The following is a 25951-nucleotide window of genomic DNA, read 5'->3' as shown; positions in this document are numbered from 1 at the left end:
TGATTATGGCAGCTCTGGTTGTCAGGAGTCGGGTATTAGGACCATAGGTGATCCGAATCTAATAATTGGTTAAGATTTGAGATGTCACAACCTCTGTGGGGGATGATGTCAGGAACCCTGCCCTCTCCCCATTTCTCTTCTCTTTCTATCTCTTTACTTTTCCCTAGGGATAACTTGGATAGATTCTTGAATAGAATCCTTCTTTGTGGGGCTGGAGAGATGGCTCAGTGGTTAAGAGCACTGACTGCTCTTCCAGAGGTCCTGAGTTCAATTCCCAGCAACCACATGGTGGCTCACAGCCATCTGTAATGGGATCTGATGCCCTCTTCTGGTGTGTCTGAAGACAGCTACACTGTACTCACATACATAAAATAAATAAATCTTTAAAAAAAGAATCATTCTCTGTAAGGGAAAAAGTATAATTTACAAGACTTTTTTAAAACAAAAGGATCACCTTTTATTCTTTTAATTCATTTCTGGGGCTCATTTTTTTTGACAAGAGTAAAGCAAACAGATAGCATAGCATACTGTTAATAGTAACATATTCTTTTAAAATGCTCTTCAAGAGAAGAAATGATACCAGTTGTTCTATGCTTGACTTTTAACTTTACAGCAATCTTTGATAATATCACCAGGAGAATAGTGTTTGTTTCTTTTGAATAAATTAGTTTCTTTTGTAATTCACTCTGACTAAAGCATTGTTATAAAAGGTAAGACATTTGGAATTATATACAGAAAGGGAAAATTTACCCAATTTTCTGGAGTGTCTGACATGCCATGAACAAGGATTAAAAACCATGAAATGTAAGAAATGAGAAGTCTGTAATATGTATGTTTATATATAAATACACACACCACACATTCCACATGTGCACACACCACATGCACACACACCTCACAACCACACAGTTGTAACAATTTATACTTCTCTTCGGTCCTTCTAGTCTCATATCTATGTACAGGTCACTGTAATATCAGAAACACTCCTGTCACTTATTATGTCAACTGTCTTGCTATGCATAACATTTGGCTTAAATAAAAAAAAGATTCCTTTTTTCTGCTTTCTATCTTGACAGTATGCCATCTTTCTCCTCTTCCTTACTGTTTCCCTCTCCTTAACTCATTCTCTGGGTTCCAACCTGTTATATAGTGGCTTCCTTGGGTATGTATGTATTTGTCCCATTGGCTGTTATTTACATCTGTATAATCCCTGTATTACACAGGAATAATCTGGACCATTGAAATCCAGAGATGGCCCACTAAACCTTTTCAGTGTAGGTCTAAATCTGTTGTTAGAGATACTTATGTATGATGTTATTTTATATTGTTCTTGTGTCCCACTGATCCTTTCTGGAGAAAGTGTTCATAAATATAAAAATGACTAAACCTAGGCAGCGTGAAGGAAGAGATGCAGGGATCAGTTGGGTGGCTTGTAGGATCAATCTCTTCATCAACATCACCATAAATTATCAACTGTATTGATCCATTCACATTGATGTATGAACTCATTCTGCAAAAAGCCTGAAAGAAATGGAAAATGGAAAACGATCATTTATTAGAACTGATGAGTGTCAACTTTGCATTGAAACAAAACAAAAGCACAGAGATCTGAATGCATTCCCTTTCATATTACATGGCCACAGGCCAACACACCTCGGTGAACCAGCAAGGCTGGGTAACATTGCAAATATCTTGTTCTGTTCAGAAGCTCAGAACAAGGCTGGAAATTTTCCGTGTCCAGAAACTCATATATTTTACTGCTTTTCATTCATACTTGTACTCAAGTTTATCCAGAGACCGTCATGCATGGACATGAGATATCTGTGCATGGAATTCTTCATTTTTACCAGTGGTTGTAGATTCTAGTGACAGCTTTATACCTTTTGTTTACTTATCTTAAAAATATTGTGTGTTCAAAAAAAACACACACACACATAGTATGCACTCACTGATAAATGGATATTAGCCCCAAAGCTCAAATGCCCCAAGATACAATCCACAGACCACATGAAGCTCAAGAAGAAGGATGACCAAAGTACAGATGCTTCAGTCCTTCTTAAAAGGGGGAACAAAAATATTCATAGGAGTAGATATGGAGCAGAGAGGTTTGGAGCAGAGACTCAAGGAATAGCCATTCAGAGCCTGCCCCACACAGGTACATAGCCCACCTATATACAGCCACCAAACTCAGACACTATTGCTGATGCCAAGATGAGCATGCTGACAGGAGCCTGATATAGCTGTCTCCTGAGACACTCTGCCAGAGCATGACAAATACAGAGGTGAATGCTAGCAGCTAACTATTGAACTGAGAACAGGGTCCCCATTGGAGGAGTTAGAGAAAGGATTGAAGGAGTTAAAGGGGCTTGCAACCCCATAAGAACAACAATATCAACCAACCAGAGCTCCCAGGGACTAAACCACTACCCAAAGACCCATGGCGCCAGCTGCATATGTAGCAGAGGTGCCTTGTTGGGCATTTTGGAAGGAGAGACCCTTGGTCTTGTGAAGGCCGGACCCCCCCCAGTGTAGGAGAATGTTAGGGTGGGGAGGTGGGAAGGGGTGGGTGGATGGATGGGGGAACATCTTCATAGAAGAAGGGGGGGGGGAGGGGGATGGGGGGTTTACGAGTGGGAAACCGGGAAAGGGGATATAACATTTGAAATGTAAATAAAAAATCCAATAAAAATGTTAAAAATCATTATGTGTTAACGGGCAGTAGTAGTGCACACCTTTAATCCCAGAACCCAGGATCATAGGTGGATCTGTATGATTTCAAGAGCAGCCCGGTCTCCAGAGTATTTCAGAACACAGAAAACCAAGCAACAACAAAACAACATTGTGTGTGTGCGTGTGTGTGTGTGTGTGTGTGTGTGTGTGTGTGTGTGTGTGTGTGTGTTATACATAGACGTTCAGGTGCCTATGGAGGCAGAGGAGGGTATCAGGTGCCCTGGAGCTGGAGTTGTAGGGGCATGCGTGACCTGATATGGGTGCTGTAAATGGAACCTAGGTCCTTTAGAACAGCCACCTGTCTAACCTCCTGTCATCATTTTTGAATGAATGTATCAGTTTCTTCATCTTCACAGTCGATGAAGTTCAATAATTTAAAAACGTGGTAATATTGCTAGTTTCTGTTTCTGTCTCCACCGAGAGAACCAGCACTGCAGCTGAAGGCTGTTTATCTGTAGTTTTCAAAACGCTTTAACCTGTGCGTCCTCAGTTTGGTCTATTAAGCATTTTGAAATGTTCCAGACCTTGAGGGGCCCATTCCTCATCTTGCAAATTCTTCCCAGGGTCTGCAGGAGGGAACATTAAGATACCATGTTACCCACATCCTGTTATGGGGACAAATGTTTGTTGACTCAATTGAGTGTCTGCATGGCCTGTCCGAACCTTTTGGAGATTCTAGTTGCTTACTAGGACAGCTTAAGTGTGAGTTTTGGTTGAGAAATGAAAGTTAAAATGGTGTTTCTGCTTTCGATAAAACACCCATTTTCACTCGCTCCGTAGCAGTGGAGGCTTCTGCCATGCACTCTCCACTCTGCTTTCTCATACATGGCTGGGCAGGGAGTGAATGTGCATCCTATTTGCATTCTGCTCTGCAGTCTTCAGAAGGCTGCGTCCAGAGAACTTTCACACCGTCTCTGCGTTTATTGGGTGTGGGATAACATTATTCATGGGGAATTGGGTTGAATTGCTATGTGCCAATCCAGTCCCTCAAGCTTGTTAGATGATAGCTGGGGTGGGTTGGTAAGTAATATGTTTCCTTTAGCTCATTTACTGTTTCAAACTAAAGCTATAAGGAGACACAGAAGAAAAAGGAGCAAGAAGGAGCGAAGAATAGGGCAATGCATGTATACATATTCAGAGCAGTATTCACAGGAGACTGAAGATATCCATTCGAGGAAATATAGAGAAACAGATGTGGCTGATACATGCAATTAAATACTGCTCAGGCTTTAAAGGGGAGGAGATTGGATACCTGCTGCAGCAGGCATGAACATTGAGGGCCTTACGCTAGGTGAAATAAGCCAGCCCCTAAAGACACACATGAACTGATTCTGGTCCTCCAAGGTGCCCAGAATAGTCAAAACCATGGAGGTATGAGACAGAATGGTAATTTCTAGGACCAGCTGTCAGAGTGGCAACTTGCTCTTCACTGGAGAATATTGAGTTTCCGTTTTGGGAAATGAGAGAGGAAAGAGTCATAGATAGGTGGTAGTAAAGATACAAGAGTGGGAATGTACTTCGTATTAGAATGTATAAAGAAAATGGCTAGAATGGTAACTTTATCTAATACGTCCTTTACCGTGCTTAAAAGGAATCAATGGTAGCATGAAAGTTCAGTACCCATCTAGCCACTATCACTAGCTAAGAACTTTTGTCAACCATTATAATGCCGTGTTTCTTACTCAGACTGCATGGTGTATGTCGTGTGAGAAGGTAAGGATGACTATGGTGAGAGAGTTCTGTGCTAGGAGAGATTTCCTAAGTTTTTGTTTGTATTAGGTAACTAACGTAAATATACTACTCTTAGAAAATTAGTAACCTTTTTTTTTTGAGTCAGGATCTCATGTAGTCCAGACTGGCCTCAAAACTTGGTTTGTAACCAAAGATAACCTCAGACTTCTGATTCTCTTGCATCTGTCTCCCAAGTGCTGGGAATACAGAAGTGCTTCAAAATCACCAATTTATGTGCTGCAGGGAATCAAAACTGGGGCTTTGTGAATGCTAGATAAGCATTCTTACCATGCCTATAGAGCTGCAGTCCTAGTTCCATGAAATTAATGCTTTTTGTATCCTTTAAAATTAGTGTTTTGAGAAGGTTAGGGAGATGGCTTAGTTGATAAAGTGCTTGCCACGAAGGCATGAGGACTTGAGTTTGTATCCCCAGCCTTTACATAAAAGCCAGGCTAACTAGTCCCAATGGCTATATCCACAGAACAGTTCCTGTACCTAGGGGCCCATGGAATGTTGAGGAAGTGGGGGGCCAAGGGATCATAAGAGCTAAAGGATCAGGCAGTATGCTGAAAGACTGTATCTCCTCGTAATGACAGAAGCTACAATCATGAAGTCTCACCAACATGACTGCCCAAAGGTGACTGAACAAGGACAACACCAGTAGACATGTCAAAATGGACAGGGGAAGATCATAAGGCCTCAACTCTACATAAGAGCTAGCTATGGGCAAGTAACATATGCTCAGAACAGGAGAAATAATCTTCCCCAGGGAAGAATACACCAATTTGTTATCTAATGCCAAATGGTAAGCCCTGAAAAGATAGACATATAAGTAAACTGAGCTGGTTATATTTGGGAATATATATATACATATATATATATACATATATATATATGTGCATATAATAACAGTTAATGAAAAAAGAGGCCATGAATTTGAAAGAGAGCAAGGGGGTCTATGGGAGGATATGAAGGGAGGAAAAGGAAGGGAGAAATGATATAATTATACTCTAAAAATGTATATGGGCAGCACACATTGTAGGAAATGGGTTTAAAAGAAGAAACAGGTCATAAAGTTGTGTGAGCAGGGAAGAGAAGGCTCTGGGAGGAGTTAGGGGAGAGAGTGAAGAAGATCAAAATACATTAAAGGAAATTCTCAAAGAACAAATAAAAAGTAAGAAACAAGAAACTACGCTCCAGTTCTGTGACCTCCGTACTGGTGGTCTACTCCCTTCTTCCTTTCATCTCAGTTGGGGACCCTAGCTCATGAGCTGCTGCTGCTCACATGCAGGGCAGACTACTGTCCCTCCTCACATAGACGTCACATAGCGTCACGGACACAGTGCTGAGTTTCCATTGAGCATCCTGTCAAGTTGACAAAGCTTGACCATCACCCCCCACCCCCTTTGGATCTAGGCTCTGGACTGCTGTATTTACTTGCAAGGAGATTCTCTTTGTTCTGTGCAATTCCTTGCTGGCGGGGGTGGGGATGAGGCAGGATGAGGACAGATGTTTGAGAGGGATGTCACATCTAAGCTGATGATTCAGTCTTAGCAATGCTTCTTGTTCTTCCTGTTAAAAATATCAAAAAACAAACAAATAAAAATCTCAGCCTCTAATTTAGACCCTTTTGATGTATGATAGATCAAGCAAGTAAACCAGCCCATGGGCCAAATATGGCAAAAATCTGTCCCTCCTTTTTTAATAAATAAAGTTTTATTGGACTTAGCCCCAGCCAGTCATTGGTATAGTATGTACAAGTGCTTGCACTAAAACAGCAGTTATGTAGCATGGTTCATAGAGCCTCACGTGATCTGTGGCCCTTTACAAACCCCACTTGCCAATCTCTCTGTTAGAAAAGCTCAATTCCTGCCTTCCAGAAAGTTTGCTTTTTGCAGAAAAAGATGTATAGTCATGTGTAATATAAACACAACTGTATAATCTGGCTTGTCGAATTAAAGACACTAACTGTTTAAAAATTATTCAAGTGCTAACAAAAAATAGTATTGATGTGGAGATAATTGTACATTTATGTTTGTCCCTTTTATGTTTTTCTCGGCTGTTCCATTTCATTTTTCCTGTTCCATGAAGGAATTGTCACTGCCTTTCTAGCCTCAAGACTTCTAGATTGACACTTCCTAGTTGCACAAATTCTAAATTTACACTCTTTATGACACTCGGGTCCCTCCTTCTGAGGGGTAAAGGTACAAATGTGCGTTACCAGTTTCTGAAGCACACCTTTGGGTCTTTCCTGTACTTAAAAGGAAATAGGAGTTGTTTAAAGAAAAAGGAGAAGTCTGTCTGCTTTGAACAAATAGATGGCTTGTACATTACTACCAACATGCTGGGGGAACATCTGCTTAGAAGCCTTCACTGCTTATGAGAGACAGGGAGAAGACAGCAAAGGAGCTAGGAGAGGGTGATAGGGAAGCAGAAGGGAGGACTAACTGGGGAAGAAAGAGAGCCAGCTGAAGCTAGACAGGGGTCAAGGGGGAGTGCGGGGAGCAAATGAGAAAGAAACGTAATGACCCAACAGAGTGAAGAAGGTATGGGGAAACCTATTCCTTTGTATGCTAATCTAAAACTTACCCCCACCCCCATCCTCTTTATTCACAGCCAGCCCCTTTCTTTCACCTTCAAGGCTTATTCAGTTGCTTTGAAGCCCTCTGTGTTCTTTACGCTATCACTCCAGAGGGACCTTGGAGGAATCCTATTTGCATCCCTACAGGAAGCCTCAAGTTCTGCTTGGTTTTGTTACTGTGACCAGCACAATCAAATGATTGGTCCAACAACTTTGGTGCTCTGTCACTTAGTCTACACTGTTATTTTCTTTCTCTTTGAGTTTGTATATTTTCTTTTAGACTCATCCTAAATGTTCTTAGGTAGGCCCAGTATAAAGAATAATCTCCAACTAGTCACACTTCCTGGGAAACATCTGGTTCCCGATTATCTCTCTCAGCTGCTATCTATCTCGGCAGAGTTACATTGATATAAGCTCTAAGAAGCTGTGGGTGTCTAGTCAGGAAAAATTTTAATTGCATATGAGACTGGCTGATTCAGAACACTGTAGCACACACACATTGATATCCTTTTGTTTTTGTTTAAGAACAGGGTCTTGTTCTGGGTGGTCCTCCCTCTTCATCTTCTTTTGTGCCAAGAAACATGACAGTGTTTTGTTTTGTTTTAGGCACAGATGGGGGAATCCTACTGTTCATTTTATTACAATATATTTACTAGATTAGATAGAATCTTAGAAGTCTTGTTGTATTGGTCCACTTAGATTTATACCATTCCTTTAGTATACTCTGTGTAGTGTACCTATGATTTAACTAATCAGTCCCCTAATAGAAGGACATTTAGGATGTTTCTGATTTTTCACTGTTTTGCATAATTTAGCAGTAAACCTTTTGCACAGATTGATTTATATGTGTGGTGGTTAGTTTTTTGTCAACTTGCTACAAATTATAGTCACTTGGGAGGAAGTAACCTCGATTGAAGAATGGAGGCTGTCAGATTGGCTTGTGGGCATGTCCGTGGGATATTTCTTTGATTAATGATTAATGTAGGAGGGTCTAGCCCACCTAGAGGGGTGCTACTTTTGGGTCCTGGGGTGTATAAGAAAGTAGGCTGAGTTCCAGTAAGTGTGGCTCCTCCACGGCTTCTACTTCAGTTCCTGCCTCCAGGTTCCTGTCTTTACTTGTTGATGGACTGTAACATGTAACATGTAATAAACACCTTTCTCTCCAAGTTGCTTTTGGTCAGTGTCTTATCATTGCAAGAGAAAACAAAGACATTATTCTAAGTGAGTTATCTAAAGTATAACTTCTTAAAAGTGGAATTATAATTTTTAGATTTTTTTTTCCTGAAAGAAGTAGGTCTTTGGTCTTTGTTGAACTTACTGTTCCTAAAACCCTTTACCATGTAGTGAAACCATAGCGATAAGGCTTTGGTGGTAGTCAGTCAATTCCTCTTGCAAATCCTGCTGTAAATATTGGAGTAAACTTTCTTTCCTTTGTGGATGATGTATATCTTCACTATCTGACAGGCAGCAGGGCTCCCCAATGCAGACAATAACAATCCTGCTAAATAGGGCCAAGAGCCACAGGTTTGTGAAGCCCTATAGGTACATAGAAGCCCTGCTATCTCTTTGTCCCAGAGGGAGTGGCAAACATATAGTGCTTTCTAAATTTCAGTAGCTAGGAAAGGAATGATGGGTCAGGCTGAGTTGCATGGGGGCAGTGGTTGTCACCCTGAAAATTAGCTGTTTTGATCTCCTTGGAAGAAGGAACATGGCCTTTGCTCTTGGTTTTGACAAGAAGTGCCATATGACAGAGTGGTCCCGCATTAGCTATTGACTTGAGTAATAAGAAGACATTTGGCAAGTGACCTCATGAACACGGTGCCCATGAGGCTACTTTAGATCATGATTTGTGAGGTCACCTGAAGTGGTTCTTTGGTCGTAGTGTGCATCTCCCTGACGTATGAGACATTCCAGTGAACAGACTGGAACTGCTATGTTTACTCCTTTATTTGATAAAAAAAAAATTCTTCTTTTGGGTTTCCTTGGAAACCACAATTTTTAAAATGAGAATTAAAAGATTCTTCACTAGTGAAATCTACAGACCCTCTCATAAAGGTGATGTTTATAAATAAATTGACTCGGGCTGGAGAGATGGCTCAGTGGTTAAGAGCACTGACTGCTCTTCCAGAGGTCCTGAGTTCAAATCCCAGCAACTACATGGTGGCTCACAACCATCTGTAATGGGAATCCTATGTCTGCTTCTGAAGACAGCTACAATGTATATATAATAAATAAATCTTTAAAATAAATAAATAAATAAATTGACTCTATAAGATTGCAAAGGAAACCAACCACATCACTGTAGTTATCCAAATATTGCAGAAACATATGTGATGAGTGCTCTTTGTTGATGTGTTAACCTGAAAGATCCCAGTGTGCCTACAAGGGATCGTGTGTGTTAAATGAAGTAGAAATGAGAGTAAATGACATTTCAGGAGAACTACAGTTGTGGCCTGAAAATGTCTGCAGAATAGGAAAGAAAGAAACCTTCAGAGGAGCTGCCAGCCTCCATGTAGTGTGTTGCCTTTGTTTATGGGGATAATGAAAAGCTTCATTTTAACTAGAGGGTGCTCACACTTTGTCTTCCTGTCTAAGTTTATTCAGTTTTTAGTGCTAAGGATGGTTGTGGATGTGCTTTACAAGTGCCATATCACTGAGCTATATCCCCAGCCCCTATCCAAATTTTGGATTCCCCTGAATCATTTGTAAGAAAATTCAGTTACATTTGTTCTTGTATATCCTGGTGTGGGCTGAGCCAGTATACGTGTGTAGAGGTCAGCGTTAACTTGAGGGTGTAAGTCCTCTGTTTTTTCCATCATGTACTTCCTGGGGTTAGAAGCTTGGCAGTAAGCGCCTTTACCCACAGAGCCTGTCTTTCGTGTCAGACCCCCTTGTTTCTGTTCAAAGACCCTAAAGAAGGGCCTCTGTTTATATGGCCCTCTTAGATCCCAAGGAATGAGTTGTGAGGCTTTAAGCTTTTATTGGTTTCAAGAAAATTCATTAGCACCCAGGTCTCCCTTACTCTCTGGACCCCACTTCTTTGTTCTGATAGGGACAAGAAGGGAATCCATGTTAAAAGTGAGTCAGCTTAAAGAAAAGAAAATACGTTTTCACTACTCGTGGCAGAGATCTTCCTTTCCTCCAAGAGATGCTTATGTGGGACTTTCTGTCACCCTCTCAGTCATCCTCCTACCACAGTGCCATTTGTTGGTACTTTAAAAACTATAGGACATTCTCGATTTGATTATGATGTTTTCCTTCCAGCCTCTCTAAGACTCAGAAAGAGATATAGATCCCAGATGAGGGTCTCTGGCATTTTCTAGATACCTTTCACAATTTCTAAAATGTTCATCTTCTTGGTTGCCTCCTCCTCTGTGGCTCCCTCCATGTCCTCCTCCTCCTCCTCCTCCTCCTCCTCCTCCTCCTCCTCCTCCTCCTCCTCCTCCTCCTCCTCCTCTTTGCCCCTCCTTCTCCATTTCCATAAACGTTTGGTGTTTGAGAGGTCCATTTGTCAGCAGCAAAGATTAAAAACACCTTAAAAATATGTTGGAGGGCAGAGTATTGGGGAGAAGGGAAAGGTCTTGCTTATACCCAGCAAATAACCTATATTTAGAAACTTTCCTCAGTTTTCCTTTAAAATTCTGTATTCTCATTTAAACTGAATGACTCTGCATGGAGCATTTAAAAGTAGATCAAACAGCCTCTATAAATATATTTAGTTCTTTTGGGCATTTTGCCCAAATCAGCCTTATAAAGCAGAGAAGAGAAAAATGCTTTTAATATGTTGGATTTTTCTTCCTGCAAAATCCAGAATTCTTCTCCCAAGACTAGCTGCCTAGGCCGAGGAAGCCTTGGTGGAGCAGCCCTTTGAGTGGGAGGTGCAGTGAAAGGCTAAAGCCAAGGCCTGAGAGTAGCTCGAGGCAAGCAACAGAACTGGTGTGCTTAGAGACCTTGCTGATTGTGTTTTCTCAGTATGATGCCTTTATGCCTTTCTGATGGAAAAAAAAAAGGCTGGTGAAAAGAAAATTGGTTGAGCTGGTATAGGTAATTTAACAAAGCTGCTTTCTACTAGATTTATGAATGTAAAACCAAATGTTACAGAGGATGGAGTCAAGCAAAAGGAAGCCCTCCTGTAAAGTACGTCTCTGCCTATCACGCCCATGTCGTACACAAGGAAACTGATGCCAAGAGCCTGCAGTTGTTGCACGTGGGAGCCTTCTGGCTCTGTGTTTTCTGTCTTTGGAGCTGCAGGTGTGTTTGACATGGCCACGATGCTTCCAGTGTGAACTGTGTATCTATGAGCAGGAAAAAAAATCACAGTTCATATTGGCCTTTCACAGTATTTTCCACACCATTTTTATAAGATGGTTGCCGTGGAAAACGTTTCATGACTTCTAGATGTGGCTTTTAAACAGAGTTTAGCATGGTGTAATCTCTAGTCCCTGGAATGGGGAGCCAGAAGGATCAGGAGTTCAAGATCACATTTAACAGCATAGCCAAGTTCCAGACCAGAAGGACTGGACTGTCAAACCCTGCCTTAAAAGCAAATCAACAACAAAAAATTATTTGAACAAACAAAAACCAGAACAGATCAAGCAAAATTGTTAATGCTGAAAATATACATATGCAAATTTGCTTTGCAGAAAGTCAGTTCAAGGAGGTTGTTCCTTTCTATATTCTTCTGGTAACTTGGTTTTTTCCAGCCAATTGTTTTTTAGGAAGTGCATATGGTGTCTCATATAGCCTAGGCTAGCCTTGAACTTGATATATCATGAAAGAAGACCTTAAGTTCCTATCTTCCTGCTTCCACATTCTAAGTGCAAGGATTACAGATGTGTACCACCACACCCATTTTTTATGTGATGTTGGGGCTTGAACCAAGGGCTTCATGTATAGTAGGCAAGCACTGTACCAACTAAGTTCTATCCACAGCACCTAATCTGCCAGCTTTAAGACTATTTCCAGTAGTATTGTTAAACAGGGTACCCCAATCTGTAATTTCTAGGGCTGAGGAGGGACTAGATCCTGGAGTTGTATTCTTCCTCTTTTTCTAGATACACAGCACCTGGGCCCACGTACTGAATTATGAGTGGGTATTTGTGAAGAAGTAGGATCATCATAGCCATAATAAGACATATGTGGGAGTTTGGTAAATGAGTCAAATTTATTGAAAAAGGTGAGCACAAAAAAGCCAAGAGGTGTCATATTGAAAGGGTGCAGACAAACTGATGACAAACTGATGCTTTCAAATGAGGAAAATACAAGGGAGCAAGAACAAATCAGAGGTGGTTAGAGAAACCCAGAAAAGTGTCCTCATATTGTATTCAAGTTTTCTCTCTTCTTTTCTTTTCCTTCCATTTTGTCTTAGGAATTCTATTGCTATGAAGAAACACCATGACCAAGGCAACCCTTATAAGGGAAAGTATTTAACTGGGGATAGCAAACAGTTTCTGAGGTCTAATCCATTATCATTATGGTGGCACACAGGCAGACATGGTGCTGAGAGTTCTATGCCAGGATCCGCAGGGCACAGGAAGAGACACTGGGCTCAACAGGAGCATTTGGAACCTCAGAGACCCCCCTCTGGTAACACACTTCCTCCAGCAAAGGCAACACTTCCTAATCCTTCACAAGTAATGCATTTCCAGATGATGAAGTATTCATATAAATAAGTCTATGGGGCCCATTCTTATTCAAACCACCACAACTCCCCGCCCACTACATTCTCCCTCTCCTTTCTCTTCCCTGTCCTTCCCTTCCCTTTCCCTTCCTCCTCTCCCCCTTCTTTGTCCCCCTTCTCTCTCCCTACCCCCTTTCCCTGGCCCACCTCCATCTCTCCCCTCCCTCTTTCTCATTCTCTCTCCCTCTCCTCTCTTTCTTCTTCTCTCCACCTCCCCTTTTTTCTCTCTCTTCCCCCTTTCTCTCCTCCTCCTTCTTCTCCTCCACGCCCGTTTCCCCCTACCCTGTCTCTCTTATTATAAGAATATGAGTGAGTAAGCAGGCTCATAAGATAGACAGGGATTCCCCCTCTCCTGTACAGGGATGGCCTGGTCAAGCAGATGGGGAGGAGTCAGGCCAGGGAAAGCAATCTTGGATTGGTCCTAATGGAATCTTGTCTCCTTAGGACAGTAACAGCAGTATGATGGGAATACTGACTACTATGGGGTATAGATGTGGAGCTCAAATCTTCTGTTTTCATAATGGGTTTCTTGTCATAGGGTGGCCAGGACCCCCTTATCATTCAGTCCATGGAATAAATGCATCTTTTGTCTGATTCAATTAGTACTTGTTGCTTGTGAAATAGGAACTTGCCAATAATGTAATTTAAGCATGTTCAGCATGTTAAGCATCTATGAAGATGGCTCCACAGAACAAGGTAATTATTTTAGCAGATAACTGATGTTGTTTGAAATGAAACCTATTTCAGCATATTATATATTCTTTGTGAAATCAAATTGATATGCAAACACACTTAAATGAATCTTTACGCCCCACTCCCAACTGCTATCATTACTTTGGCTGTGTTGCTTTCCACACCATTTTCTGTGCTTACACAAACTTGTCTATATACATATGTATTTCTTTTTTCATTATTTATTCACTTTACATCCCTCTCACTGCCCCCCTCCTCAGTCACCCCTTCCCAGAATTTCCCCCCTCTCCCTCTCCTCTGATTGGGTGGGGTCACCCCTTGGTATACCCTCCAATCTTGGCACATCAAGTCTCTGAGAGGCTAGGTGCATCTTTCCCCACTGAGGCCAGACGAGGCAGCCTAGCTAGAAGTACACATCTCACACATAGGCAACAGCTCTTGGGATAGTTCCCACTCCAGTTGTTCGGGACCCACATGAAGAACAAGCTGCACATCTACTACATATGTGTAGAAAGGCCCAGATCCAGCCTGTGTATGCTCTTTGGTTGGTGCTTCAGTCTCTGGGAGCCCCAAGGGTCCAGGTTAGTTGACTCTGTTGGTCTTCCTGTGGAGTTTCTATCCTCTTTGGGGCTGCAGTTCTCCCTCCTATTCTTCTATAAGAGTTCCCAAGCTCCATCCACCGTTTGTCTGTGGGGCTTTGTATATGTATTCTTTCACTCATAGGCCCTCACAGATTGATGGCTGAATGGGTTAATTTATTATCAATAACCATTCGTTGAGTTCATAGTCTGTGTTATAACCTGGGTGATCAGGCACAAGTAAAGATAGTGTGTATATATATGATATTTGGTCTTGTTATGGACACATTTTCACATCATTATTCGTGGAATGCTTTGTATTTACTTACTAAATATACCATGATTTATTCAGGCCCTCCCCTCCTCGTGGACATTTGGGATGCTTTGCATGTAGATCTCTGAGCTATTAGAAACATTGCTGTTGGGGATTTAGCTACGTGGTAGAGCACTTGCCTAGCAAAGCTCAAGGCCCTGGGTTTTGTCCTCAGCTCTAAAAAAAAAAAAAAAAAAAACAAGAGTCAACTAGAAACATTGCTGCCCCAAACCTTCTTAAACATGTGTTCTGGCTATCTAAAAGAAACATTTTCTGTCTTTTGGACCAATTATGAATGATTTTGTTTATAAATTCTACCATTTAGTATGAATAATTATATAAGTGGACTGTACGTTTTAAGGGAAAACAGAAATAGATTATTATGTAAGTTTGCAGAGGTTTTCTTGCTACATGCTGGTGGAGAATGAGGGACCTCTCACACAATGATGACACTACAGTGTCTGCCCGGCCTCCATCCCCATAGTGTCAACAATTTAAGATGCCACTTACATTTTTTCCTTTTCTTTTTAAAGAGGATGTTACTAAGCAGCCTCAGCGAATTTGGAAGTAACGGTGTAGACCAAGCTGACCTTTAGCTTGTGGCAGCCCTGTCTCTGTCTCTAAAACTGCTAGGGTTAGAGGTATGTGCTGCTGTGTTTGGCTGATGCCATTGTGTTTTAAGCAGACATATAGTAGGTTCCCTGTTTAGCACCGCAATGAAGCATTCTCTCCCCTTTTCTCTACCATTCCTGTCCTTCTAGTGCTTCTTGGACTGTCTGGGAATTTGCCTTCACAAAACCATGACCCATAGGTAATATGCATTGTAAGTATTCATTAGTTGATTGATCCCTTCCTTTGTCAGACACACTCTAGACTACGTGCTGGGGATCAAGGATAAGTAAGGGAAGGTCATTGGCTCCAAAGAAGGCAGCAGATTTCATCAACTGGTGATGGTACTATGTATATATACATTTTTTACTGTATTCACCTTCTTTTTTTTTTTTTTTTGTTCTTTTTTCGGAGCTGGGGACGAACCCAGGCCTTCGCTCTCAGGTAAGCGCTCTACTGAGCCAAATCCAGCCCCTGTTCACCTTCTTAACTGGTATAGTATTACTTTCACTGTGTTTTTAAGGTTTAATATCTATACTTCCCTTCTCTTGGGCCATTCAACTGATTTAGGGCTATCTCTCCAAAGCCTTTCCCATATTTCTGATAGTAGTGCCTTCTCCTGAATTGTTTTCCTTATTACCTCTTACTCCTTGCTTCCCTATCCAAGGATTGTTCTCAGAATTCTCATAGTCCAAAAAATGTAATTCTTATTCTTGACACCTAGAGTACCACACAGAGATTCTGTCTTATTCTTCCCTCTTAACCATATCTTGGATTGATACCTAACACATATGCATTAGATAAGTTAAATAGTCTTTCACTGCTTGTCCCCAAAGGTGTGTTCAACACCCTAAGCTTCATAGGGTTGGTATGAGGAATTGAAGGAAGGCACTTAGGCTTTCAAATATATGTGCTATATTCTTTTTTTTTTTCCGGGGCTGGGAACCGAACCCAGGGCCTTGCGCTTCCTAGGCAAGCGCTCTACCACTGAGCTAAATCCCTAACCCCTTGTGCTATATTCTTGAAGGGGAATATAGATCATAGGAGATGTTAGATGCTCATTTCCTTTATAGCCAGCACGATTAAGTTGGTTTTCTTTATGTAATGATTGGCTCTGTCTGTCTCCCTTATTACCTTCTATAGTTCAAAGGCCCTAAGAAATGAATCCCCATGGCTTTTCTATTTTTCTCTTGGGACAAAGTGAGGACTAGTATAGCTTTCACTGTTTTCTTCACAATCATTGTCTTTGAAGTAGCAGGCAAATGGATTTCCTGGTTTCTCCCACACAAAGCTGTTGACTGTTTCTACCTTGAGGAACAAAGCAGGCTCATCTCCTGGGGATTCACACTGTGCTGGCAAAGCTGATTATATACTGCATATTTCCTTGAACAGTCCAGTTGCAGCCAAGAGGCTTTTTACAAAGGAAGACATAGGTGGTCCTTTTTGTTCTGGAGCCCGTAGCCTCTAAAGTGCCCTTCTTTACTCTGGGGTCCACCACATTCAAACAGTATTTCTAGGAGAAGGCATGGTGCAGAGTCTACACCTTTTCCCTTCCATCTGGAATTCATTCGGTGTCCAACGTGCCATATTTAGTTTATATTGCTTTTCTATCCTACGATAAGAAGTCTGCTTCCTTATATAGAAGCTCCCGGTTTAAGGGTAGCTTTTTTAAGAAGCCTATATGCTGCTCATTAGCCTGGGGACTTATTGGAACCTCCACTCCCCAGACTATCAGCTAGTGTCTGATAATGCTTCATGCCAGGTAATTTTTCTTCATCCTTTTGTTCCCAGGAGTACATCTTCAGAGCTCAGAACTACTTAGTACAACTGTACCAAAGGTCTGTGAAATAAAACCACCATGGCAGCATTCCCCTGGGTTATATGTTAGGATAGTACTGTCAGGTATTTAGCCATATGACTTCTCTTCCTTGTTGGAGAAGATGCTCAACATGGCACCACAGTAACATAGTAATAATGCAAAAGTCCCACTTGGCTTGATCTTCTTGATACATCTATCTAGATGTCTGTCCACATTGACTGCATGTTAGAGTTGCCCAGGGAGCTTCCAAAAATTCAGATGCCCAGACTACATTTTAGATAATTGGTATCTGAATTGCAAGAGGTGGGGGCCTCAGCACTGATATTTTTTCTCTTTTTATTCCCTCAAAAATTTGTTCATATGAATTTCAAATTACAGAAAAGCTAACAACATTGATACACTCACCTAGATAATCCAATTGTCACCCCCCTTTTGCTTTTTTCTTTAATAAATTCAGAGTAAGTTACAAACATCAGGTCACTGTTCCTGAATACATCAGCGTATATTTGTGTAAAATCAAAGACATTGTGCTGTATAACTGCAATAGAATTAACCTGCTCAGAAAGAGTAACATTAATGCAACATGCTTATTTAGAATTAGCCCAGACTCAGTTTTCCCCAATACTCCCTATAATGCCCTAATGTATAAGCTTTAAAAGCATCAAGAACCAAATTAAGGTCATGCATTATAGTTGGCATATATCATAAATCTTTTATAAGTTTACATATAATGATTATGTGCATTTATTTGGTACCAGTTTTTTTATTTACTCTTTGTTCTGTTTTCTTTTAAAGTGGACTCCCCGCCTCACATAATATATTCTGATAATGTTTTCCCCTCTACTTCTCCCAGTTCGTCCACTCCTCTCTTCCCATCTGGATCCCTACCCTTTCTCTCTCTCATGAGGGAAAAAAAACATCTAAGGGATATTAATATAAAACAAAACAAACAAGTTGGAATAGGGCAAGACACCAAACAAGAGAAAGAGCCAAAGAGAAAGCACAAAATCTCTCTCTCTCTCTCTCTCACACACACACACACACACACACACACACACACACACACAGAGAGAGAGAGAGAGAGAGAGAGAGAGAGAGAGAGAGATGTTTTGAGAGCTGAGTAGTTTCTTACCCTTCAGAAATATTTTGTGACACAGACTTTAATAAAAGGAACAAACCAGGGCAGTTTTTGTAGACTGTAGTTCCTTCCTTTGGTTTCCTCATGGCTGGATTGAAGCCAGTGTTTTTGCAAAGTGTTCTTTAATTGCAGCTGGTCAGGAGTCATGTCAGCTTGCTTCTTTGATTGGTGAAGCAATCAAGAGGACCTGTTTTCTTTTGTAATTAATGGCAATTGGAGGGAGATACTTGGAGGTTCTGTAAATATCCCAGTCCTCAATGAGATTCACCCGGTGATATCAGGAGACATTGATTCTTGCCAGAATCGTTTCTATGATATCTACAAAATGGAGATCATGTGTGTTCACATTGCTTTATGTTATTAGTCAATATTCCTTTGTTACAGAAAGAGCTTTTGCTTCTCACTCCTTAACTCTCTAGTCGTATCTGCCTGCCTATATAGCTTGCCACCTATTGGAACGTATCAGATGAATTATAATCCACTCCTCAGTACATGATCTCCTGGTCCCTCCAGTGCCACGGAAAGGCCTGCAAAGTTGACGCTTGTTGTCTTTCATAAATTTTGATGCATCTGATATTTTCTTTTGTCAGCACTGAATGAAAACATTTTCTGTGGAGATCTAGTTCCTCAGGGACTGCCATGTAGGAAGGCATCAGTAGTCTCCTGAAAGGTCCCAAAGAGATGTCAGTGTGTAGCCAAGACTGAGAGTCAATGGGTTCACATCCTCCAAGGAGTGATGGCCCATTCCTGTGAGGTGTTTTTCTATTGCCTATAATTTGTGGTACTGAGTCATTGCCTTGGGTTTAGATTCTTGTGAGCATTATCATGTGGAGAAACAGCAAGTTTCTGGCTCTACCCCAGAAGTTATGTTCAATAGGTCTGCTCTGTACTTTAAGATCCTGGTACATCTGATTCCCAGAACAATCTAGGAAAAATGCCTGAAGTAACTCTGGAAGTGGGGAATTGGGGACTTCTATTTTTTCTCTTGGACTTTAACAGTACTTCCTCTTTTATAATTTGGTTACTAAGTAGCTCTCTCTTTCTCTGTCTCTCTGTCTTTCTCTGTCTTTGTCTCTCTCCCTCCCTCCCTCTCTCCCTCCTTTTTGGGATTACAGGCAGGTGCTAATATATCACCACCCCAAGGCTGTTTGCAGGCTAAGCAAGCACACTACCAACAGAACTACATCCTCAGTACCCGAATATCAAATAATTTAAGCCTTACAGTTTACTGCTCTTAGGAAGGATGTGGACTGTCAAACAGTAGATTTTGTGAGTGTCAGCTAGTGTCAGTTGACCCAGAGACTTTCTGTTCATGATGTTATTTGTTATATTTTTGTGGCCAGTGAATAGCTTTGATCTAGTGACAGTTTCCCATGCCACAAGACTGTAGGAAGAAGGGTCAGTGTGTGCTTATTCTGGGACTGGAGTCATGGTGTGGTTTCTAATTTCAGTAACTTCAATCTTAGAGAAGGGGGGAACATACTGTAATTTCTCCCTATATAACTTGTACATTTCTTTTATATGGGGGTCCTGTAGGCCCCAGTTCCTAGTAGCTGCTGGAAAGTTTTGTGATTTGGGTCTTTTCACCTTTTGGTTTCAACTCTTAGGCATGTACTATACTAGCTCATCCACTTTACTACTGCTACTGCTGCTGCTGCTGCTGCTGCTGCTGCTGCTACTACTACTACTACTACTACTACTACTACTAATACTACTACTACTACTGCTACTACTACTTATTTTGTGGTATGTGGTGTGTGTATAGCTTCGTAGAGTCAGTTTCCCCCTCTACCTTTATGTGGATTCTAAGGATCAAAATACTTTTACCCACTGGACCATTTCTCTGACTCCTATACATGATTCTTTCTGAAGCCTCAACACAGCTGAAATGTATTTTAAGAACACCCAGCTGGATGGGCAGTAACATCTTTAGAATTATGTTACCAGGTTTGAGTACAAAGCCTTCTACTTAGAAGCTATAAAATGTCTGGTGAAATAATTGATTGCTACGTCTTCCTTAAAGTCATTGTTTATAAAAAGAGAGCTGGTAATCTACCTAGAGATCAGTCTAGAAAGGAAATGGCACAGTCCAGGTAATGTACCTAACAGTCTTAAGCATCGAGTATGAATAAGTGCTCAATATATGTTAGCTGATGATATTTTATTAACCTAATCTGTTAGGAATGAACTGTGGCTGTTAGTTCTATCGAGAAACTTGAGGTTGTGCCTGCTTTACTATGTGTCTGTGCCCATGTTCTTACATACGGGCACATATTCGTGCATGTGTATTTTAGAGCCAACATGCTATCAAGCTATTAAGTAGAGATGTAGCAAATATGCATTGTGATGGTTTCTTTACTTTTACTTTTGGGTAAGCCATGTCTGCATGCATACTTGCATGTCCATAATGCCCTCTCCTTCTTTCAATTATGCATGAGCCTTGGAAACACAGAAGTGACCTAAACAGTGACGGTGGTGTTGCCATGAAGAAGGAAGAACGCAGATGCTCCACTTTCTAGTTTGTCTTAATATAAATGTCTATTGTTGGTCATCCTTATTGTGTGTGTCACAAGTTGGTCTGAGCAGGAAGATGGTGGCTGGAAATACGAGATTACAAATCCCAGGTGTGGGCAAGTCATGTTTGTCTCCAATCGTCAGAAAAAAAACCAACCCTCAAATAGAAGTGATATCATGATACTACCATTTCAAGGAAGGCTGTGATTCACTAGTAAATGTCAGTGAAATAGTAGGGCAAGAAAAACATGGTAAGAGTCACCCTGAAACTTATTATGTTATACTAGATGAAGGCAGTTTGTGTTCCTCCTCAGACCAAAAACTGGGTTGTGAAGCCAACACTCAAGTTCAGGTCAATGATGTGCAGAGCTGAGGTCCAGAGAAACAGGAGGCTTATGGTTTGGGAACTTTCTACATAAAGGCAGATTGAAGAGTTGGTGCAGTATCACAGTGTTACAGGAAGCCGTGAATACAGATTGCAGAGAATTTAGGACTAGTGATTTGATTCGATCATCTGGGACTGGAGAGAGACCTCTGAAAACAAGCAGAGGAAAATACTGCCACTCACCAGCTTAGCAATTCTGAGTCAGTCAGTCGTCTTTTCCTCCTTTACAAAACGGTTGCTCATCTCAGCTCTTTTATTTATAGCTCATGTGGTTGAGATACAGTGATAGGGGCATCAGGAGGTGTGATGGCCCATGGCCGAAATCCCAGCACTTGGAAGGCAAAGCCAGGAGGATCATAGATTTGAGGCTAGTCTGGACTCTTTGGGAGACCCTGGCTCAAAGAACTGAAGAAATTCCTCAGAGAAAGAGATGGTCCTGAGCTAGCCTCTTGTGGAGAAAATAAGACTTTCTGCCTGGGTTCAAGTCAGGTCACCTTTAGCAGCAGCTGCCTCTGAATCTTTCGTTTTGTCCTCTAGGGCTTTTCTTGGTATGTTGACAGTGTACATTATAAGATTTTATGGCACCAGTTAAGTAACCTCTGAATCATTTAAGAAACAGTGGCTAGCCTGACAGAGAGAAATTAGTGAATGCATCATTCCTTTGATACCATGTAAGCTTTTATGGTCTCCAGAGCACAGATTTAGATGAGGTGAAGTCAGATGACAGTGTTCCAGGTCCTGAATCTGTTGGAATAATCTGCTCCCTAAGGATATATCACCTTGGCCTTTGCCATCTGTACAGTGTTAGGCTAGGTGCTATGTTTTAAATTTTCAAAAACATTTATTCGTGTGGCTGTGTGCGTGTGCATGCACACACATGTGTGCCCGCTCATATGCACTGGGGTGCATTGCAGGTGTTTGAGAAGGCCAGAAGAAGATCTTGGGTCTTACACTGTGATTTTCATTTGATAATCTATGTCTTCTGACAATTCTATCATCCAGCCATGCAGGACAATTCTTTTCAAAAATGTTGTATTTTGAAACGTGTTCATTAACTAATGAGTTTCCATAAGGCTTTTTCATGGATTCTAAGTTTTGATTAAACCACCCACCCGGTCTTGCTGCTCTCTCCTGTTCCTCCTCCCTGTTCCCAATGAACCCTTTAGCCCTCAGTATTTCTTATTTCCCCCATCTTCCCTTAATCCCCATTTGTTTTACTATCCTTCCACTCATTTTTAAAGTTGGGTTATGAGTACCTATGATACTGTCTTCATTTGGGTGAGCCTCTCCCTCATCCCCTGATTTCTCTACGACTCCTCCCTCCTTCCCTGCTTGAGCCTTTCTGTCTGCAGTATTCCACTTGACCACTTCATTGTATGTATAATCGACCCCCCACTACTTCCTTTAACATTATATCTAAATTTTATGACTTTAGTTAGAACCCTCTGGAGCCTTTTGGTTATTATTTCACCTTGGTCTGGTTTTGGCTTCTGTGATTGTATCAGTTTTCAGACATTTTTTATTTCATTTCATGCTTACAGTTGTATTTTCAGAGTTCATTACAACATAAAAATAGATAATGGGGTAGCCCAATTTGATAGCTCAGGGCATGGAGGCACCTGCCACTAAGCTCACGACTTAAACTTGGCACCTAGGATCTACATGGTGAAAGGGGAATTGACTTCCCCGGGTTGTTTTCTGACCTCCATGCGGTGTACGCATAGTTCTTCCACCCCTTGAAATTAAATAAAATGTATAAAAATAAACCCTAGAAAATGAAAACTTACAAATTCCTAAAACTTTATCTCAAGGAATGCATATGGGAAAGCAGGGGTTGGGGCACTATGATTGCCCTGTCAACAGGGTTTTCTTTGCTAGAATGCAGACTGTGTGTTATTTAGTGTCTGGTACCTGATTTGTCTTCTGTATTGTTGGGAGCTATAGAGCAATAGTGGTAGTGTTTCATTTTTGTTTTTGAAATAGGATCTTACTGAATAGCCTGAAACTGGCCTGAAACTTAGGATCCGCCTGCTTTAGCCCTCTGATCAGTGAGACTGTAGATGTGTCCCACCATAGCCCAAATTTTGACAGTATGCATTGCAGCTGGAATACCAATAGCTTTAGCCTTGTCCTTTGGAGAGGCAATATGTTGATATCCTCCTGGCCCATGCAGAGCCAGGTCCTCCTTCCAAGGTTACATGACCCAGTCAGCTAACAGGACAGTACTAGCCTAGGATATGTCTGTGAGCTCTGAGTGTGTTCTTAGCAAGATTCAGTAGCTTGTGACTTTGTGCAAAAAGGGGGAGATCATTAGTGTCGTGGCTGAAGATGTGATTAGACGAGATATTGATTCTGAACTTCTGCCCCCTTCTTTGTGTTCCACCCTGTTCTTCCTTAGGGAGGTGGCACAGACAGAGAAAAATGAAAGCAAAATCTAGGCCACTGGCTTTTGAAAAATATTGATCAGGAAGCCCATAGATGTAGTTCAAACATCTTCCTCTTTGTGTGATGTCATTCGGGGGCTGGCGGGAGGGTAGGGCTAATGTGCCCTGTAATCATCCCGACAGGGACTTCCTTTTACAGGGAAAAGCTTAGAAAAGAATAAGAGTCTCCCGAGGCAGTACCCAGAAATAATGCTGGCCTTTCCAAATGTACTTCTTTGAAGTCGTTGATCCTGTTGATTTTCTAGGCCATGTAGTGGCGTGAAGAAATGGTGTGAGGTGTTCAGTTGTGAGCAACAAACCTCTGAGCAATGCCTATCTCGGTTCGTAGTCCTCATACAACACTCCCTGCCTTCCACCACCACTATTGCATGTCATCCCACATGCATGATTTTTGCTCCCACAATGCACATAGGCAGTATGAATGTCGGTTAGATGATAGTGTCTGTATTTGTACCAGCTCCAAGTCAGAGGCCCCATTGTATAAACGGCATGGTGTATCAGTGTAACAGTGTCCTCTAAGTGAAGTATGGCTCTGACTTTTAACCTTGACCTGCCTGGGTTGCTTCTGTGGAAGCAGCCAGGCATCTTGCTAATGCATCCCCTGGGACACAAATGACTATGTTGAACCCTGTGGGACTTTTGAAATTATACCAAGAATAGCAGAAATCCAATTGGCTCTGGGTTATCAGGCTTGAGGTCCACTGTGTTGAAAGGGTGACGATTAGTAAGAGAAAGGCCAGGCTACTTTGTCATTTGCTTTGCACACTTGGGGGAAGTGCTCTTTGCCTTGCTAGCATCAGAAGTAGACCATCTTTGTTTCTGTAGAACATCACATCAGCTTCCATTACAAATCAACAGCAGCAAATAGAAGGTACCATCCATGGAAAAGACCAGGGCTGGGTGAAGTCCGCCTTCTGTGCCAATTCAGTTTTCTCATGCCCCCAGAAAAACACCAGAAAAAGCATTTGAGACAAATCATTATTTGAGACAATCAACTTTGCCTGCATGCCTGAGGAAGCCTCTCTTTAAAACCTTAGCATGAGATGTGGGAGAAGAACTGTATCTAACTCTTTTGCTTTTTCCATTCAGGAGAGCGACGGAGACGCCGATGCCAGGTGGCATTCAGCTACCTGCCTCAGAATGACGATGAGCTTGAGCTGAAAGTCGGGGACATCATAGAGGTTGTAGGAGAGGTAAGCAAGTAGCTGAATTGACACTGTTGCCTCACATGGCTGTCAGACCCAGCTGTGTGCCCAGCCATAAAGAGCCCTTGCTATACGTGCACAGGCCCGTTGGCCTTAGCAATGGAGAGTCAAACTCAGAGAGACTCTAAAGATCATCTAGTGGTGTCTCCTATGGAAAGTAGTTCCTTCAGAGGAATTCATTTAGGCCAGGTGGGAAGGTCAGATGTATGGCCATCCGAAGCCATTGTCTTTGTGCCATAACACTCAGTACCTTTGAAACTTCAGTGTGTGTCATCTACTTCCCTGTCTGCTTTAGTTAATGATGGAGTCTGACTGATCACATAGCAGGGATCCATCTCTAGAGATTCAGTTTTCATTTTGGAGAATACTGGGTTTCGAGAGAATGAAAGTGGCATGTGGCATTTATTGGAAGACCAAGTATGTGACAGGTATGATAAGGGTTTTTCTTTTTTGTGTTCTTGCACGGTTTGGATAGAACCCTGCTAGGGGTGTAGGGATGAAGAAATAGCAAACACAAAGACTCACAATCTAACCTTTGTATTGAATACACTGGACTCTGTATGGAGAAGGGTGCACATGACACACACACACACACACACACACACACACACACACACACACACACACACACACACATGAAAAAAACCCAAAGCAAAACAAAACTCAGTGTATTCATAGTTGATCAGGGGAGTGGGGCTATTACACACAACTGAACAAGGAGGCAGGGTCATTACATTACAGATAAAGACGTACTCTAGGTCCTCACATACAGATAATGAAGCAGGGCTATTACATACAGATAAAGAAGGCAGGGTTATTTTATACAGCTGAGAAGAAGACAAGTTAAGCAAATCTCAATAGGAGCAGTCTTTGTAGAGGAACAGTCTTTAGGCCATAGCATGGGCAAGAGGGAAGAAAAGTACTGTGATCATTTCTGTACCCATTGCCAACATTGGGACTCTGACCAGAGGAAGACTGTGTCAGTTCTGAGTCTCAGCTGGGGAAGGTTTCCCACTTCCATGGTATTGGGGTTTTTGATGTATGTCGTGTTCATGCAACAGCACACATTCCCCTCAGACCCTGCAGTCCTTTGTTGCTGTTCCATGGGAACCCAAGACTTTACTCCAAGCTCTACAAGGAGGGTCTTCACACATTAGGGCACTTAATCATCCTGATCACTTTATGGTGTAGATGAGCAAAGACCCTCAAGAGATAGCAGAGGCAGGACTAAAGGGCAAAACCCCTCTCTTTTTAGTTTTTTTTTTTATTTTTTTTTTTCCACCCAATATTTATCCAGAATACACAGAGAACTCAAATAAAAAAAATGAACAGGTCCCACACCCGCGGATCCCGGCCCGCAGCAGCTCTCTGCTCCCAGAACCCGTGGGAGAGATACCTTACTGCCTGGTCGGGTGGGCACTCCTGAGGCTGCAGAGCGGAAGAGACCACCAACACTGCCCACCCCTGCCCACATCCCTGACCCAAGAGGAAACTGTACAAGGCCTCTGGGTTCCTGTGGGGGAGGGCCCAG

The 25951-nt window shown here is 41.8% G+C and overlaps 1 protein-coding gene across 6 annotated transcripts in view; it reads left to right on the top strand.

Moving 5' to 3' along the window:
• The window catches only part of Sh3kbp1 (SH3 domain containing kinase binding protein 1), a 347694-nt gene that overhangs the window by 145748 nt on the left and 175995 nt on the right, over positions 1 to 25951 (top strand). For all 6 annotated transcript variants that reach the window (XM_032890004.1, XM_032890006.1, XM_032890007.1 and 3 more), the window contains exon 4: positions 24305 to 24408. In XM_032890004.1, the coding sequence (XP_032745895.1) occupies positions 24305 to 24408 (104 nt within the window). The remainder of the gene's footprint in view (positions 1 to 24304; positions 24409 to 25951) is intronic.

Source organism: Rattus rattus, chromosome X, assembly GCF_011064425.1.
Source record: "Rattus rattus isolate New Zealand chromosome X, Rrattus_CSIRO_v1, whole genome shotgun sequence".
NCBI classification, from domain to species: Eukaryota; Metazoa; Chordata; class Mammalia; order Rodentia; family Muridae; genus Rattus; species Rattus rattus.
The sequence above is the reverse complement of the archived record's forward strand: the minus strand, read 5'-3'. Positions and strand labels throughout refer to the sequence as shown.